This window comes from Ctenopharyngodon idella, chromosome 10 (genome assembly GCF_019924925.1).
Source record: "Ctenopharyngodon idella isolate HZGC_01 chromosome 10, HZGC01, whole genome shotgun sequence".
NCBI classification, from domain to species: domain Eukaryota; kingdom Metazoa; phylum Chordata; class Actinopteri; order Cypriniformes; family Xenocyprididae; genus Ctenopharyngodon; species Ctenopharyngodon idella.
In genome coordinates, this window is record NC_067229.1 from 31100237 (window position 1) to 31117446 (window position 17210).

Genomic DNA, 17210 nt, shown 5'->3' on the forward strand with positions numbered 1-17210 from the left:
AAAAAACGAGGTCTAGAGACAGAATTTTTAAAAGTTGAACTTGAGCGCAACGAGACACTGAAAAAGACGAGCACAACCTTCAAACACATCCGTCTAGTGCATGTTTACATAGAAAAACAATGGAAAAGTCGTGCAGTGCAATCGCTACTTTTAATTAGCCCCTAGCTAAACTCATTTTTGCAGTAGTATTTTTCGAAAGTCAATTTTCAAAATAGTTTAGCTTTTCCAGTTACAAGCTACTTTTATGGTGTAATGCTATTAAATGCTATATTGCTGTTTGTCGCAATGTCATTTTATGATGTCTTTCTTTTAATATTTAGTTAACTGCTTTGTTATGAATCCCTTAGGGCATGTTTACATGACAACAATGTACTATAAACGGAAGTTTTTCCTTCGCGGTTTTCGCATACAGATGACAATGTTGTCAAATCGATCCCCGTTCACACGGATCTGTGAAAATGATTAAAAACGCTGTATTATTCATGCCAGTCCAGTAGTTGGTAATGTCACTTTGTGAAGAAACACTATGCGCCTATAGACTGAACACATAATATGCGTGTGCATGACGTCACCGGTTTCACAAAGTCACATTTTTGTAGTTTACACAGAGATCATAACGGAATCGTTTCCAAAAACTTGCACTTTGAAACCTGTTTTCAAAAGTTTGCAATTTCAGGCCCCCAAAACACTTTTGTTGTGTAAGTAAACGGCCAAAAGTTGAAAACGGTGTCGTGTAAGCAGCCCCTATAGATTCTGAGTTTTTTGATGTATGTAGAGTAAATTTGTTTGTTAATGACATCTGAGTTTTAACAGCCATATGGAGTAGCAATACGGATAAAAGATGGAAAATTGCTGCATGTGTGAATGAAAATGTGGTAAATTTACTAAAAAAGGTAATCTACCAATTTTACTGCAATATAATGTGGTTTCATGGGTGAAAGTAGCCATAGTAGTTGTCTTTTTTTTCTATTTTAGTAGCTAACTACTTTTTTTAAAAGGTTAGCTTAGGATTCTGAGTAGCTTGTAGTTTGGTAAGTTTAACAATGGTAGACATGAGGCGGGGCAGAAGGGAATGTTTTTGGAATCTTGTTCGGAAACACTCTTATTTTTGCTTATCCAGAAAATGATAATGCAGAAAAGGGCAAATAGGATGGACGATTGTGGATGATGTGCTGAAAGGACTTGTTTGGATTTTGGGGACGTCAATGTTTGGGGACAGCTGATGTTCACCTGATTACTGTCTGTGTCGATGGAGGTTGCAGGGAGATCTGAACACAATAATCATGCCACATTTTAACTGTTGTGATAATTCATTTGTCTATTTTATGTTTCCTTTTTTTCCTGTTTGTGTCAACACAATGCAATAGAGCTCGAAAGTAAGTCTTCGCCTCACCTTTAGATACAGATTTGTTGTGTGCATGCAAATGAGAGCTTGTATTTCTATTTAATGACCTGAGAAGAAAAAAATGTACACGCCCTCATTTGATAAGTGAAATTCATTCTTTAAAAATAATTTACAAATATTTTTGAAGTGTATCAGGCATTATTAAATGTTTTACTTGCACATACTTAAAAAAAAAAAAAAAAAACTTGGATTCTTTTTTTCAACAAGCAGAGTATTAGAAACAATTAAGGACAATAAACTTTTTTACCTTTTAGCACAATTGCTAATTGGTAGAAATTGTCAAGAGCATGTCCAAGTTTTTGCTCTAAAATCAAAAGAAAAATTATAATTTATATATTGCTCACATTACCTATTTTTAGGACTTTCAGGATTTAAACAATTTTTTTTTTTTAAGTGTAACAGTATTTTCATGGCATTTAAGTATATCATTTTCATTACTATAGTGTCAAAAATAAATATATATATATATATATATATATATATATATATATATATATATATATATATATATATATATATATTATGATAGTATTTGTTGTACTAACTTGATTTAAATGAATATCATGAAAATAATGTTAAAATGCCAAATTTCTGAATTATGTTACAAAATTATTCTTTTGATTTTGAGCTGGAATGTGACCTAGAGATTTTGTGAAATTCACTCAATTAGCATTTAGGCATTTCTCAGCTGCACTGTCCTAAAACCAGCGCTGACACAAACAAACCAAACCAACTATACATTAGCATTTTATTTAGTGAATTCCAGTTATCAATAATAGAGGGTGTTTTCTTTCCATTGTTGCATGAATGTGATTATTTGGGACGTTTAATCAGACAGACACTGATTAAAAACTTTACTTTGCTTCCATGAGTCGAAGAATGACTTTTCCTGAAATGTTTAATTTATGTCCTGTTTCTCAGATCTGTTTCATACGGCTGTAAGCATCTTTGGGCTCATGGAATCCTAGTTGCTCCTGAAAAAACATTTGTCTCCGCATATCCCACCCTCCTCCCTTCAAACACCCCACCACCACCCCTTCATTTCCCAGTTGGATGACCGGTAACTGTGCAGATGTTAGCCAAGGCAATGACCAAGTCCTTAGTCATAATGTGGATAAATCAGCTTCTGAATATTGCCAGTCCTAATGGACGTGTCCTCACATCTCCTCTGGCCGCAGTCAGCTGTGGCATTTTAAATTCTGAATTATTTCATGAAGCCTATGCAGCGAGGCAAACGTGCATGAAGTTTGCTTCAGCTCCACGGCACTGCTATGAACAATTTAAATTTTTCACTGCAGCCCAGACCAGCATGTGGTGAATCAGATTGACTGCAAGAAAACGAACACAGGGAGAAAGAGACAGAAACAGCTCAATGTCTCGGTGTGGGATTGTACGAGCAAACAAGAGCTCTCAGACGCGAAGGTCAGCAGGTGCCCGAGGGAGCCTCTGGATGACTTTTATCCCAAAATGCACTGCTCCCTTTGCCCCAGCAGGAGCTTATGTTCACCACACACCCGTCTCACTGAACAGAAAGAGCCTCATGAATGAAACTTGGTTCGTGTACAGCATGTAGGCTGCCGCTTTTCTCTAATGTACCCGTGATGTCAAAACCGGACGCTTGCCAAATGCATTAGCACAATAGACATAGAAATGTGGTGCAAGGCCCTCCAAATAAATTAGATTTAGTTATATATGCTTTGAAAAGCTTTTCATGTCTTTAACGATCACATGTAGGTCCTCTCTCTCTCTCTAAATGCTATCGGTCATCCAACTGTAAAATGAACCTTAATGGAGCCATTTTCTCTAGACATACTTATTGTACAGCAGTATTTCAACAATACGAATTAAAAAAAAAAAAACAAAAAAAAACAAAAAAAACAATTATGTTTGAGTACATGAAGTGCCTGGTTTCCCCATTGCTGTGGGAATGTCCCAGTCATATTTCACCACAAAATAAATAAATAAATGAATTATGTTTTACTTAAAGAAAATTCTAATTATTTTAGGACCATTAGGATTTTGACATTATTTTCATGACAGTTTCTTTAGTAATTATTATTTCCATAATGGAACCAAAAAATTTTTTTTTAATTTATTTGTTTTTATTTCAAATTGTGGTATTTATTGGCTTTAATTTATGCTGATTCAAATAAAAATGTTATTATAGTATTTTTTTTTTCACACAAAATATATTATAAAAATGTTTTAATGTAAAGTAAAATAAACAAAAATATATTACTGCCTTTATGCTGATTTAAACTGAAAATAATCATTGTATAACTAAATTTTGTTTTGTTTACATAAGCTATTTTATATTATAAAATATTTAAATATATGTAATATAAAAAAATCAAAATATATTATTGCCTTTATTACTGTAACTTTTTGTTTGCTTGAATTACTTTTACTATAACATTCTAATTATTATAAATGTTTAAAAATTATTTATATTATATACATAAAAGTAAATTAAGTTGATGTATTACAGTAATGAGAACTTGAGGGTAAAAAGTGATGAAAATGTCAATCCAATCAATGTTAATGGTCCTAAAAACAGGTTTAATTTTCTATATACAAAATATAATTCCTTATTTATTCTTTTGAATAAGTGGTAAAATCTGATCTGGCCTTGTTTTTGTTTGATTCATTCAGTAATCTTTGGACAGACTTGGACATGTGGTGCTTTTTTGCGCCATCCAGTGGTTGGCAGCAGAATTGCAGCCTTTGTATCAGTATACTACACTCTTAATGCAGCTCTCCGGGACGGAAATTGCTACATCTGGGCCAATCACCATCCAGTCCCCAGAGGCCGCCCATATTCTCTCCTCTCTGATCTGTGTCATGAAACTCTCACAGTTTAATTAGAGAGTTTAACTCAGAGCTTAATGTGTCAGTCTCCACAATGAATTGCTAAATGTTGCTCTTTCTCAGCAATGATTACAAATATCTCCAGCTGTGATTCAATCCCCAGAACAGAGTACAGCTTTCTTGTGTTTCTCCCTTGTGAGTTTGGAAACATACTGCAAACCGCAATTTGTGTGTGTTACTAGCACACGTCTCGCAAGAGTGCTGTTTGCTATGCCCTTGAGAACGAGAGAAGAAAGCACTTAATGTATAGTGAAGATAAGTAGTTCCTATGAAACCTAATTAAATGGAGGAGATGAATAATTAATGCTAGTAGTATGGATTTGAGTGAGAGGGTTGGTTTACAAAGCTGTGTGATGTAGTATTCAGTTCTTAAAGGCTATTTATCTCCACTTCCTTACAGTACACACTGATCAGTTTAAAATATAACAAAACCAATATTCATAGTTGTTATTTTAAAGGAATGTTCCAGGTTCAAAACAAATGACACTCTATGGACATGCTGTCGAGTATCACAAAAAATAATTTAGACTGTCCTTAAAAAAAATAAATAAATACTGCATTTACAGCAATGCACTTACAATGGAAGTCTATGGGGCAAGGTATTCAGAAGGGTTTAAAAGCAGAATGTGAAGCTCATATTTTTGTTAAAGCACTTCTGTAAAAAAAATTATTTGAACTACAAAGTTCATAAATCATCCTTTTAGCGAAGTACTAGTTTATTTCTCTTATAAGCAATTTAACATAAAATGATATTCATTGTTTGTAAGCATGCCTGTTATGTCACTTAAAGGGGTCATGACATGAGAAATTAAATTTGCCTTGATCTTTTGACATATAAAAGGTCTTTATATCATTAAAACATCCTGCAAATTTCATAGCTTTAAACGTCATTGTTATAAACAAAGCATTTATTTAATCAAGCTCCAAAAACAGCTCATTCTGATATTACAAGATCTGTGATGTCACACAGGCAAATACATTTGCATATGATTGCCTGCACAGCAGGACATCGACAAATAGTCTGTATCATCACACCATAGGCCCCGCCCACTGGCATTCAGTCGCTGACATTTGCCTACACTGGATGTGAGCGTCGCGTCAAAAGCAAATTGAACCCATTATAATCACTGATGCTGTCCACACTAGATACAGTATACAGATACGCTTTCAGTTTCTGATGTACTCCATGCGCTGTTGCAACAGGACAAATTTAGGAGTGAAAGAACGTTCGCTTTGACACGTCCAGTTTAAACAGCTCTTTTGCATCTCTGTACAGACTGCAGAAGGATCCCAGCATCAAAACAAGTGGATGGTTTATTTTAATGCCGTCTCGGATCTCGTCAGAGGATTATATGTTTCATCGGAGCATTTGACTGCAGATTGTTTTGTAAACAAGGCACAGCAATGGAAAGTTCACAAAAAAAAAAAAAAATTTGTTGAAAGATGAAGCAGCCAACTGTATTAGATCTGACAGCAGCTGCATCATAAACAGTAAGCAAATGATTTTATGATGTTTTGTCTGTAAATGGCGGTTTTATATGGGTAATGTTTTCAAAACACTTCAATCATAACAGTAGCCGTTAAAGGATCTGCCCCTTAGATCATTTCAAAGGCTCAGTATGAAAGTAGCAAATAATAGTTTTTTCGCATATATATATTTATTTTTTTGTGCAAAAAAAAACCTTAATTAACCTTATAAGGGAACCTCAAGGAACATATTAAAATAATATAACAAATCCATGTCATGACCCCTTTAATAAATAAATGTAAATATGTTTGAATGTTGTTTCATACCCTTACACATATAATTTTTAATGTTACCAGGTTCACTGGTTGTACATTGTCATGAAATAATGGATAAAACTTTGTATAAATAAGGTTAGTAAGCAATTTTTTAGTTGTTTTAACTTGTTTAAAGTTTAATACACTGTGGCCCGATTTCACAGGGCTTAGACTAAGCCAGGATTAGGCTTTAATTCAATTACTGCATTTAAATAGCTTTTATAAAGGTACCTTAGAAAAAAACATTACTGGTGCGAATATTGAGACAAAACAATGGCACTAAAATATTATAAGATATGTCAGTGCAAGTTAGTTTCAGTTAAAACAGCTCAAACGTGCATTTTAGTCTAGGACTAGGCTTAAGCCTTGTCTGTGAAACCGGGGGTACATATTTTAACATTTATTGCCTGGCCCCATAGACTTCTACCATAAGTTTATTACGGTAAACGTGATTTTCACCTTTTCCCCCCCTTAAATTTCAAACTAAACTCTAAATTTCTTTTTAGGACCAGAAGTGACTGGTTTGTCTTGTAAATTTTGTAAAGTTTTGTAAATATTTTATAAGAAATTTAAGTAAATTTTGTACATTTTTTTTTTTGAAAGGTTTCTAATATATAATTCATCCCTACCTCACTAACCAAAAAGTCTCTCATCAGAGCCCCGGTGTACTTTTGTATGCAAAAATAAGGTCATTATATTTCCATAATTTCCATTAGATGTTGTAGCAGCATTGCTTTGTTCCTGTAAGAGGTGTGGAAAAGAATATCCCTCAAAAATGAAGAGACCTTCCTCGCCCACAACCTCTTCCAACTGAAGTTTATACTTGCATGCGCCTCAGTCCTCCTTCAATCCCTGCATTCTCTCCTCATGTCTTGTGCATGTCCTAGGAGTGCTTCCGAAATGTGTGGCTTGTGAATGGAGAACCTGTCAAAAGATTTTTATACTGACCGCTTGCCACTATTGGGCTCTGAATGGTCTTGTGTTCAGATTAAGAAGTGTAAAAATGGAGCAACGCAAGCTGAATGACCAAGCAAACTCTCTAGTGGACCTTGCAAAGGTAAGATACCTTTGAGTGAATGTATGACTAATGCATGATGAAAAAATAGGAGGCCCGTTTGTGTTTTAGTACAAATACTAAAGCTCACATATATTGTAAGTCTACAGGTGTCAAATGAACAGACGAGATTTCAAAATTTGATTTGCTTGTTTGTTTCTTTATGTTTCGTCTACAATATGGTTTTTGTATATGGTACTGATCATTTGTTTCCTTACAGAGAGCAACTAAGCATATTTTTGGGTTCATGTTAGTTAATTTATTATTTTTCCTTTACGAATTGTTCTCACGTTCGCTTTTGTTATTTATTTCCCTCTTGCTATACGCAATTCATCATGCTGCTTAATGGTCCGGAAAAGCTTTCATCTCCTGAGGAAAAAAAACAAAACTGATGGGATACCTGAGATGTTAAAATAGCCTGATAAATTTGAAGCGCTGCATTTGCACTTCCCTTATGGCCATTTTTTAGTCGGACTTAAGAGCGAGCCTTGGGGAACACCAGGCATGCTGCCAGCCTGACTCTGCAAAACCCACAGCAACCTGGGAAAGGGATACACTTGAGATCTGATGAGTCAGCTCGAACAGCCTCTCGCATGAGTGCACACACGCTTGCACGCTGAAGCCGTGACATTCAAACATCCGCAGTGGTCACATCCCAGCAACCTCTGTCTGGGATTTGTCGTGAGAGTCATTAGTTAGTGTTACCCAATTACCCTCCTGTCCCGCACCTCCCAAAAAAAACGGAGAGGGTGACATTGGGGCAGAGCTTGATGTGATATGACTCATACTGGTTTCTGCCTCCTTTTATCATTGCCGTAATTGCCTCTCACCATCAGAGGGCGGTATAACATTAATCATGGCAGCAGCTGCACCCAGTGGCAATGAATCCTATAATGCAGCTTAAAATAACTTAAGCAGCTGCAGTGCTTCTGCAACCTTCAGACAGCCCGCAGGCCCTGATACGGCGCGTCTGCAACTTCTGTGACCCGTTTCTGATTTTTCAAGTTCCTCCATTTCATTTTCTTGCAATTTCTTTAAAAATTTATTAAAGCAGTTTCTTCATATTTAGTGGCGATTGCTAAGGCAAGTGTCACTGTTGCACATACTTAGGGTGGGGGATTTGAACAAACCTCTAAGCCAAAGTATTAAACTTCATTGCATAACTTGTCACACACTGTCTGTGCTATAGACATGATTAGTGATTCAAATCATGTGGCTTTTTGAGAAAAGGTGTGCTGTTATTTTTCTAAGTCATCAGCCTTATGATTTTTACCTGGTGGACAATAAAACGGGAGAAAAAAAACACACTAACTTAAATTAAAGGAGGGAGCTGAGCCATATCTAGAGACCAGAACATCAGTGTTATACTCTTTTGATTTATGTCAGTAAGCATTCACCCAGAATACTGTACTAGCAACTACAAAGAACTCCCTAGCAACCACATAATAATGTGCTAAATATAGAGAGACCACCTAAGCAGAGTTATTGCTTTTTTTTATGACTGGTAGCGATTTATTTTTTAAGTGTATGGAAGCCAATATGCTGGGTTTTTTATTATCGCTTTATTTTTGCTTTTTGACATAACCAAATGAGCATTAGACTACAACAAACATAATATGCATTTTGAATAACTACTAATTATTATTAATTACTGTTACACATTTATAATTTGAGACAAAATGGATGTTAGTCAAAAAGATGTGTAGTTATCCAAAAAAACACATTAAATAAGTTACTTTATCCATGAACACTGTTTAGTTGCTCCCCCCCCCAACCCCCAACCAAACAATTTGTCGTTTAACCCAATATTTGTAAAAGATTAAGCAGTATGCATTGCTAAGGTACAGAGGCCGATAATTGGTTTGATTGATATTTGCACTTTTGTCAATGTTTTTTTTTTTTTTTTTTTTTTCTTTTTTTTCTGATATTTAAGCTTTTGTGAATATTGGTAAACATTTGTCAGACCGATTATTGCCTGTGTATTGATTTAAAAAATATTGGCAAAAGAGAGAAAATCTGTAAAAAAATATCTGTCAATCTGATCATCAGCATTCTCCACACCTTCGTGTGAGCAAATAGCAAGCATTGCCTCGCAGTTAAAGGGATAGTTCACCCAAAAATGAAAATTCTGTCATCATTTACTCACCCTCAAGTTGTTCCAAACCTGTATGAATTTCTTTGTTCTGTTGAACACAAAGGAAGATATTTTGAAGAACGTGGGAAACTAAACAGTTCTGGGGCACCATTGACTTCCATGGTATTTATTTTGTCTACTATGGAAGTCAGTGGTGCCTCAAAGTGGCCTGGTTACAAACTTTCTTCAAAATATATTCCTTTGTGTTCAACAGAACAAAGAAAGTTTTGGAACAACTTGAGGGTGAGTAAATGATGACAGAATTTTCATTTTTGGGTAAACTATCCCTTTAAAAGTTGTATTTTAGCATTGTTATCAATTAAAAAATACTGGACATGCAGCGCTAATACCAGGTTATTCGACCAATCTTTTATGAATCTCTGTTAATTATGACATTTTCCTGGCTTCATCTCAGACTCAAAACATCATGTACGACCTGGTCTCGGACCTGAACGAGCGAGGTGAGGACATGGAAAAGAGGATTGCGTTGCTGGAGACCAAACTGGAGACATTGCTCAGCAACTTACAGGCGCTTCCAGGCCTCATCAGTCAGGTGATCAGCCAGCAACACCGGGACTTCCTGGAGGTGCAACTCCAGCCGTACGACAAAAACAGCCACGAGCGTTCGCAGTCCGTCTCCCGGCGCAGATCGTCCTCCACCGCGCCGCCCACTTCTTCCGAGAGCAGCTAGAGCTGCCAGCCCAGCCGGCATCTCCGGAGAAGTCTTTCGCCATCATATGGCCAAGTTGCATTTTACTGTAAAGCCTTATGGTTTCAATAAAGTATTATCCAAATTCTGATGACTCCATCAGAGGTTACCGGGGATAATGCGTTTGAAATGGATAACTTCCACACATATCTTGTCAATTTGTTTTTTGTTTTGTTTTTTTTACATCAATAAATGATGCTGTTTCTCTGTTGACAGGATCACAGAGAGACTTTTCTCAGTAACTAATGATGGAAAGATCAGGTGAGCAAGTCCTTCCGGGGGACTTAATTCAGGAAAGCAATGTGATGACCTCAAATGGCACTGAATGGTGCCCGACTAGTGCTTCCTACCGAATTGTCTGTCTCTGCGTATGTGAATGAGACCTGACCTGTTTCTTGAATCAACAGGCATTAATAACTCTTTATTGAGGAACTAATAGCATGTCTGATCCCAAGATGGGCAGATGAGGAATGCTTCCCCTTCCTGTCCAAATAGCGAAAAACCCTAGATTTACACTCTCAAAGGAAAGCATATATCTTTTAGGTTAGAAACGGCATCAGCTGTAGTGTTCTTCTGTTGTAAGGCCTCTAAAAGTGACTATTCCGGGGGCCACGTTGCGAACAATTTACTCCTCTCGAAATTAATGCATCTGAATCTATACTTGCACTTTTTATCATTGCACTTCAATGCTTACTGACTATAATATGAATTTATGTTGCTCATTCAAATAAAAAGACACCTTTAGTCATAGGATAATGGCCAGAATGTACAACGATACTGATTGTGTAGGCTACGGCAAGGGCAGCAATGAGACCTCAACTGAAATGACTGTGCTTACAATGTAGATGTTAGATCGCTGCTGTTATTGCACCAACGTTTCAAACTCTCCATTAGTTCCAACTGCAATTGACGTATCTCTATGGAACAGCTGAGAGGAAACTCTCTCGGTTCACTGTGTGCTCTACACTTAAGCAGTCTTCAAAACGAGAAGAGATCTACTGGATGCTATTTATAGATCTATTTGTAGATCTGTTTAAGAGCAGCAACTATCTTGTATATGTTTGGAAATGCCTATTTTTGTATATTAATGAGGATAAGCACACCTCCAAATGCGTATGTCTTTCTCGAAGGATGTGTAGTAAAGATCTGTGTTTGAGTGTGTAAGTGGAATGTAGAACCAAAGCTTTCAAAATGGGCAGAAAGTAGGGAAATGGATGGTCCTCTGGAAAACCTTACGATTTCCCAGTAAGCTGAACCGTACCATTGTACTGTAACGGATTTCTCTGGGATGGCCCTCTGGCATATCCTGTGAATCCTCTGTTTTTTCAGACTGGTGTTAAAGGTTAAACAAATCCACAGCACAAATCAAAATAAAGGACTTTCATGCTTATTTTCCAATCAGTCAGTCTCACACCATTCTGAATGTGAACACAACTCTCTGTCTGATGCAAAGAATTGATTACTGCAAGACTTCATTGTAGAAGAGAATATGACCGGTTCACCGTACTTTACTATCATTTATTGATAGCATGTTATTGATAGATCTGTGCACTTTAGATTCTAAAGATATATGATGGGTTCATGTTGGATATATTGGTGCATTTCATAACCTGGCCCAGCAACAACACATCCCAGAGTGTAATGTCATTAAGGGGTTTGAGAACCTAACGAAATGATGGTGGATCCAGCAATTTCACCAACATAGAAACTATGAGTGATTAAATACTGTATGCAAAATGAATATAAACAATAAAACAAAACTATTTAACAGAAAAGTGTGTGTTTGAGCATTGATGTTTTATATGTTCCATGAAGTAGTCCCTTGCATATGTCGTGTTAGCTAAGCTTTGACGCTGTCTAATGGTTAGCAGATATAGGCTGTAAAATGTTTTTCTCTTCTGGAAAACAACAAAAAATACTGACTACTCATCGTGTTCTCATGGGCGTATACAGTTTTTCCCCCCAATCATTTACTTTCTAGAATGAGAATAATTCTCCAATTAATGCCAACGTCCTCAATAGGAAATGGCCTGTTGGTAGGCTAATTTAAAAAAGTGGCATATTTCTTTCGGTGATTAGTCACATGGCAGTAACATGAAGATGCTAATGTGAATTATTTATATTTTACCTTGTTGAGCCCTTGAAACAATCGGTATATTACATTGTAGTGAAGTTCAAGTGCAGATCAGCAGTCCTGACTGTTGTTTTGAGCAATACACTGAGTTTATTTCATTAACACTGAGTATTAATTGATGTCCCTCAAAACAATGTTTTATATTTTCTGCCAGCTAAATTTCTAAAGCAAAGTCACAGATCATTGTGCGACTCGCAACATAAGGCGCACAGAGTAGCCTAGTTAATTCGTGAATGAATCCGAGTCTTTGAACAAATCGGTGATTTACCAACCATACAGCCTTTTTATTACTGAATTAATCAGGTTTCGAGCGAATCGATTGAATAAAATGACTCATTCACTAACACAGTGACTTGCTGCCACCTACTGGCGATATTTCATATTCGTTACATCTTGTAATTTATTTCATGTTTCTGTATTCAAAGCATTTTGTTTAAAACATCAAATTAATGTCATTGCATTGTGTATTTGCTGTGTGAATGTATTTACGGACCTCTCTGAGCAGCATTAAATTGTGTACATCTAAAAGCAAATTCAGATCAGATGCTGCTATGCCACCTCCCCAGCCGGCATATGACCGACCTTCAACGTTGAAATGTGGTTGAAATAAGGTCAGTTGATGTTTCAACAGTGAAACAACGTTGATACAACATTGAATGCTAAACGGTTGAAGCCCAGTCAACACATGACCGAAATTCAACGTTGAAATATGGTTGAAGTAATGTCAGTTGATGTTCCAACAGTGAAACAATTATTAAATGTAAAATGGTTGAAATAGGTTAAGAAAATCACTTATAAATCAATGCTGAAATAAGCTCAGACTATACCTTAAAAAAAACAAGTGTTTAACCATATTATATAATAATAATAATAATAATTAATAATAATAATAGTAATAATGTATATGAAATAAAAATGTGTCGATTCAGGCCTATTTTGCCACTTCTGTGTCAGTTTGTTGGTACGTCGATATTTCAGAAAATAGAAATTATATGCTCATTTTCATTTTTTGCGGTCTGAAGAGATATCGCGAGATTACACGAGACTACCTAGATAGTAAACGCCAGAGCCTGGAGCGGATCTGAGTTACCATGGAAACGGGGAAATGTCAAGCAGCAAGACTCCGTCTCGCTGTTGTTTTCACTGATTTTAGGTAAGTTTAGTCCATAAAATCACACAAATAATATATATAACTGTTCCTGATACCTTTCTTACGTGTAATTAATACACTTTTGTTGAATATTTACTTAAAAGAAATTATTTAGTGTCTTCGGAAAAAGTCCGTTAGCATCTCAACCGTTTTCAGAAGCGTTTGGCTACTAACTCTGTATTTTGAGCTCTTGTTTAATGAAAGTTTGGGCTTTTAATCGCATCTTTATGTGTAGATGAGATGTTATAATAGCTTTGTAAAGGTTTTGCTGGCAAATTGTTAATGGATGATAGTAAACTAATTTATTTAATGTTAAAGTTGCTGTACCGTTAATCGGTGACGTCACTTACATGGAGCGCGAAAATTAACTGAAACTATTTCAAACACGTTTTGATCTCTAATGGTAAACAAATATGGATAAAAAATGTTCTGCAATTTCAGGGGCGACAGAAAACCCCCTCTACAACAAAGGGGAAGCTGACAGAGGAGGAAAAACAGGTGAACTGAGCTCATTAAATACTTTAAAATGCATTTATTTCACAATATATCTAACCTATATCACCATGCATCTACAATTTTCTTATTAGTTAAGAAGTCTTTGACATCCAAACGTAAGTGACACTACATGTACGATACTGAATTCTAAAACTAAAAATATAAATGTTGTTATCTTAAGTAATATATATATATATATATATATATATATATATATATTTTAATATTGTGTATATTATTCTTTCTCTTTTCTGCATTCCACCTCTGCTCTAGCTTGGTTCCTTTTAATAAACCTGGCATTTTATACTAAATAATGTTGGCTCTGTGACAAATTGCATGTTATGTTCCTATAGATCCTTCCATGCTGATGGCCTCCTGCACCCCAGCAGACCTGAGCGACCTCCTGTCAAAGGCTATGAACCAGATGACTATAGTAAGCAAAACCTCAATCATACAGTACACTACTGATGAAAAGTTGTGGGTCTGTAAGATTTTTAAATGGTTTTGAAAGAAGTCTCACATTTTAAAATCATTAACCCCAGGTTGTTTCTGTGAGATTGTCCTTGAAAGGCCTGTAGGCTAAATAATCAGCTAAATGAGGGAACATTGGTGACAAATGAAATGTTATAATGCTTGTAGTTAGAATCATTTATTTAACTAATATAACAGGATATCATGGTCATTAATCTATTTTATTGTATTTCTCTATGTCTGTTTGTAGTTACGTTTGCTAGTGAGACAGACGCCATACTGTTCCACTCAAAGGTATTTATTTATTTGTTTGTATACATTTATGTATTTTTTATTTTTTACTTAAATACTTTCTACTTATAGATGCTGACTGTGGTTCAGGGGGTCGACAACTTTAAGCATGTAAGATATTTTCGACGGAAATTTGGCCAGCTTACTCATTGCTCATACTCTTTGCCTCTGATATGTTTGAATTATATCACCAATGCAATATCAGGGGGTAAAGATATCATTAGAGTTCTTAAAATTATGCTTACTCTTATTACCAGATGAGATGTAATCTCATGAGATGGTGTTGAGATTCTTCAGGACAAGGCCTTGATGCCATTCACACTCAGTACATGAAGATGGTGAGTTTCACAATAGCTGCACAGCCACAAATCAAAAGACTGACACAACAGGCTTTCATCCTTTATATACTTATATGTAGGGAGGGTACCAAAACCTGTTATTAAATGGGCATTTAGGAAATTTCTGTCATTAATTATTCACTCTCATGTTGTTCCAAACTCGTAAAACCTTCGTTCATCTTCGGAACACAAATGAAGATATTTTTGATGAAATCTGAGCGCTTTTTAACCCTCCATAGACTGCAACGTTATTATCTTTTTATGGCCCAGAAAGGTAGTAAAGACTTCGTTAAAATAGTCTATGTGACTACAGGGGTTCAACCTTAATGTTATGAAGCGATGAGAATACTTTTTGTGTGCGGAGAAAAAAAAACGGCTTTATTCAACAATTTCTTTTCTACTGTCGGTCTCTGACACTGTTAACGTAGTAAACACAGTGCAGCACTTCCAGGTTCTACGTCAGAAGGCCAGCTCATTATTGGCCGGCTTCTGCGTCAGCTTCACGTGAATGCGTTGTGGTGCTCACATGAACAGCATCAGAGAGTGACACGGAGAGAGGAAATTGTTTAAGAAAGTTGTTATTTTTGTTTTTTGCACACAAAAAGTATTCTGGTCGCTTTATAACATTAAGGTTGAACCACTGTAGTCACATGGGCTATTTTAACATGTCTAATGTCTTTACTATCTTTCTGGGCCTGCAAAAGTTGCAATTACGTTGCAGTCGGGGGTCAGAAAGCTCTCGGATTTCATCAAAAATATCTTCATTTGTGTTCTGAAGATGAACTTATTATATGAACTTACTTAATGTCTTATGGGTTTGGAATGAAATGAGGGTGAGTAATTAATGACAGAAATTTCATTTTTGGGTGCACTAACCCTTTAAGAGTCATATAATATGTTGTTTATTTAGATAAAAAGAACATCAGAATGGTTTGACCTGTAATGTCTGTATATAGTGATGCAGTTAGACAGACTAGGTTATTTATATGTACAAATCATACAAATGCCCCATTCTGAAACATACATTTACATTATAAAGAAATTAAAGATCCACCTTTGTTTGTTGAAAGACTTTCTAGTGTATTTCACTTATAGCCAATACGATTTCCTGTAGCAGCTATGGGAGTGACGGTAAAGTTGACATCAATCTCTCTCTATTTTTTCATCTTTTTGAAAGTTGTGAAAACACTGTTTAGTTTTTCTTTTGCTATTTGAGAAAATTGGAACACAAAAAATATATTTAATTTATTCCCTCATTCACCGCCACTTTTACCCAACTATAACGACTTCCGCTTCTGAGAAACCTGGAAATATGAAAAGGTCTATAGTAAAAATTAAATTCCTGATTTTAAGGATTTTTCAGTGAACCATTTCTTTCCTTTTTGTAGATTCACCAAATCTGTCTGATTACTGGCAATTTGGTAAGAGATTGTTGTCTATATCACTTTCACTTCTTTTTCTAGTTGATTTATTAACATTTTGTGATTTTTCGATTACTTAATTGAATATAAATGTACTTAGGTTGATTTTAATTGATTTACTTAATACAAAGTATAGATAGGATTCTGTTGTGTAATGTTTCTCCATATAATTAGTAATATATGGAGCCCCCAGAGGAAACAATATAAACCTGCATTGGTAGATGCAACTGAATGTAAAAGTGTAAAGTGTAAGTATTAAAATGATAATATGTTTTGATGTATGTTTGTTTTTAATATACACAGCAGTAAAGAGAGTGGACAAGTGAAGAGAGTGGAGGGGACGGCATCAGAAAGGACCTTGAGCTACGACTGTCTTGGATCACCCAAACCACAACTACACTATGTGTCCAAGCACTGAACAAGGCTTTTCCTGCATAGTGAATTACTAGGTGGCTGCCTCTGTCAAATTTGATGCTGTCTCCAGCTATTAACAAAACTCAGGCAGGCAGTCACATGCTCCGATACCCCTTTTCCACCAACACGGTTCTGTTGCAGGCTCCTGCCTGTGTCCATTCCAAACTGTTCCATGCACCTCCACTGCACAAAAAGCAGTTCCAGGTCAGAAATATCGGTACCCTCCCTCTTCGACATCCTTCGCCAGTCATCACATTCACAACCACCACAGTCAACACAAGTCAAGGTCCCTGGTCCACAGCATCAACCATCTTTGTAGGAAGATGAATACTGCATTTCTTGATTTATCTTTAAAATTTACAGTTTTCTTATGGAGTGCAATCCATCTCTAGACGGACTGAGGTCTATCTGTCTTACAAAATACTGTCAGACACTGCATATGATGTTCTCAAAATAAAAAAATAAATAATAATTAAAATACTTAAGAATTTGTGCTTGTAAAAAGTGTTTTTTTTTTTTTAATCTGGTTGAATGTATAGTACAC

The 17210-nt window shown here is 35.8% G+C and overlaps 1 protein-coding gene and 1 long non-coding RNA gene across 9 annotated transcripts in view; both read left to right on the forward strand.

The window, feature by feature from the left end:
* kcnn2 (potassium calcium-activated channel subfamily N member 2) overlaps positions 1-11727 on the forward strand; it is a 39818-nt gene extending 28091 nt beyond the window's left edge. For 2 of the 3 annotated variants that reach the window (XM_051911004.1, XM_051911003.1), the window contains exon 7: positions 9659-9841. In XM_051911004.1, the coding sequence (XP_051766964.1) occupies positions 9659-9695 (37 nt within the window). In that variant the 3' untranslated portion in view covers positions 9696-9841. Of the gene's footprint in view, positions 1-1367; positions 1380-7009; positions 7113-9658 lie in introns of all 3 variants that reach the window. The other variant, XM_051911005.1, reaches the window with a different exon arrangement.
* A 1443-nt stretch (positions 11728-13170) lies between these two features.
* On the forward strand, positions 13171-17156 carry LOC127521484 (uncharacterized). 6 transcript variants are annotated; one of them, XR_007932376.1, is made up of 8 exons: positions 13197-13239; positions 13678-13734; positions 13824-13847; positions 14085-14164; positions 14453-14496; positions 14566-14604; positions 14751-16252; positions 16556-17156. It is a non-coding gene; the product is annotated as an uncharacterized LOC127521484 (long non-coding RNA). The 6 variants fall into 6 exon arrangements; XR_007932375.1 differs by lacking the exon at positions 13824-13847 and having other exon boundaries at positions 13171-13239; XR_007932374.1 differs by lacking the exon at positions 13197-13239 and having other exon boundaries at positions 13263-13734.
* Positions 17157-17210: the final 54 nt, after the last annotated feature.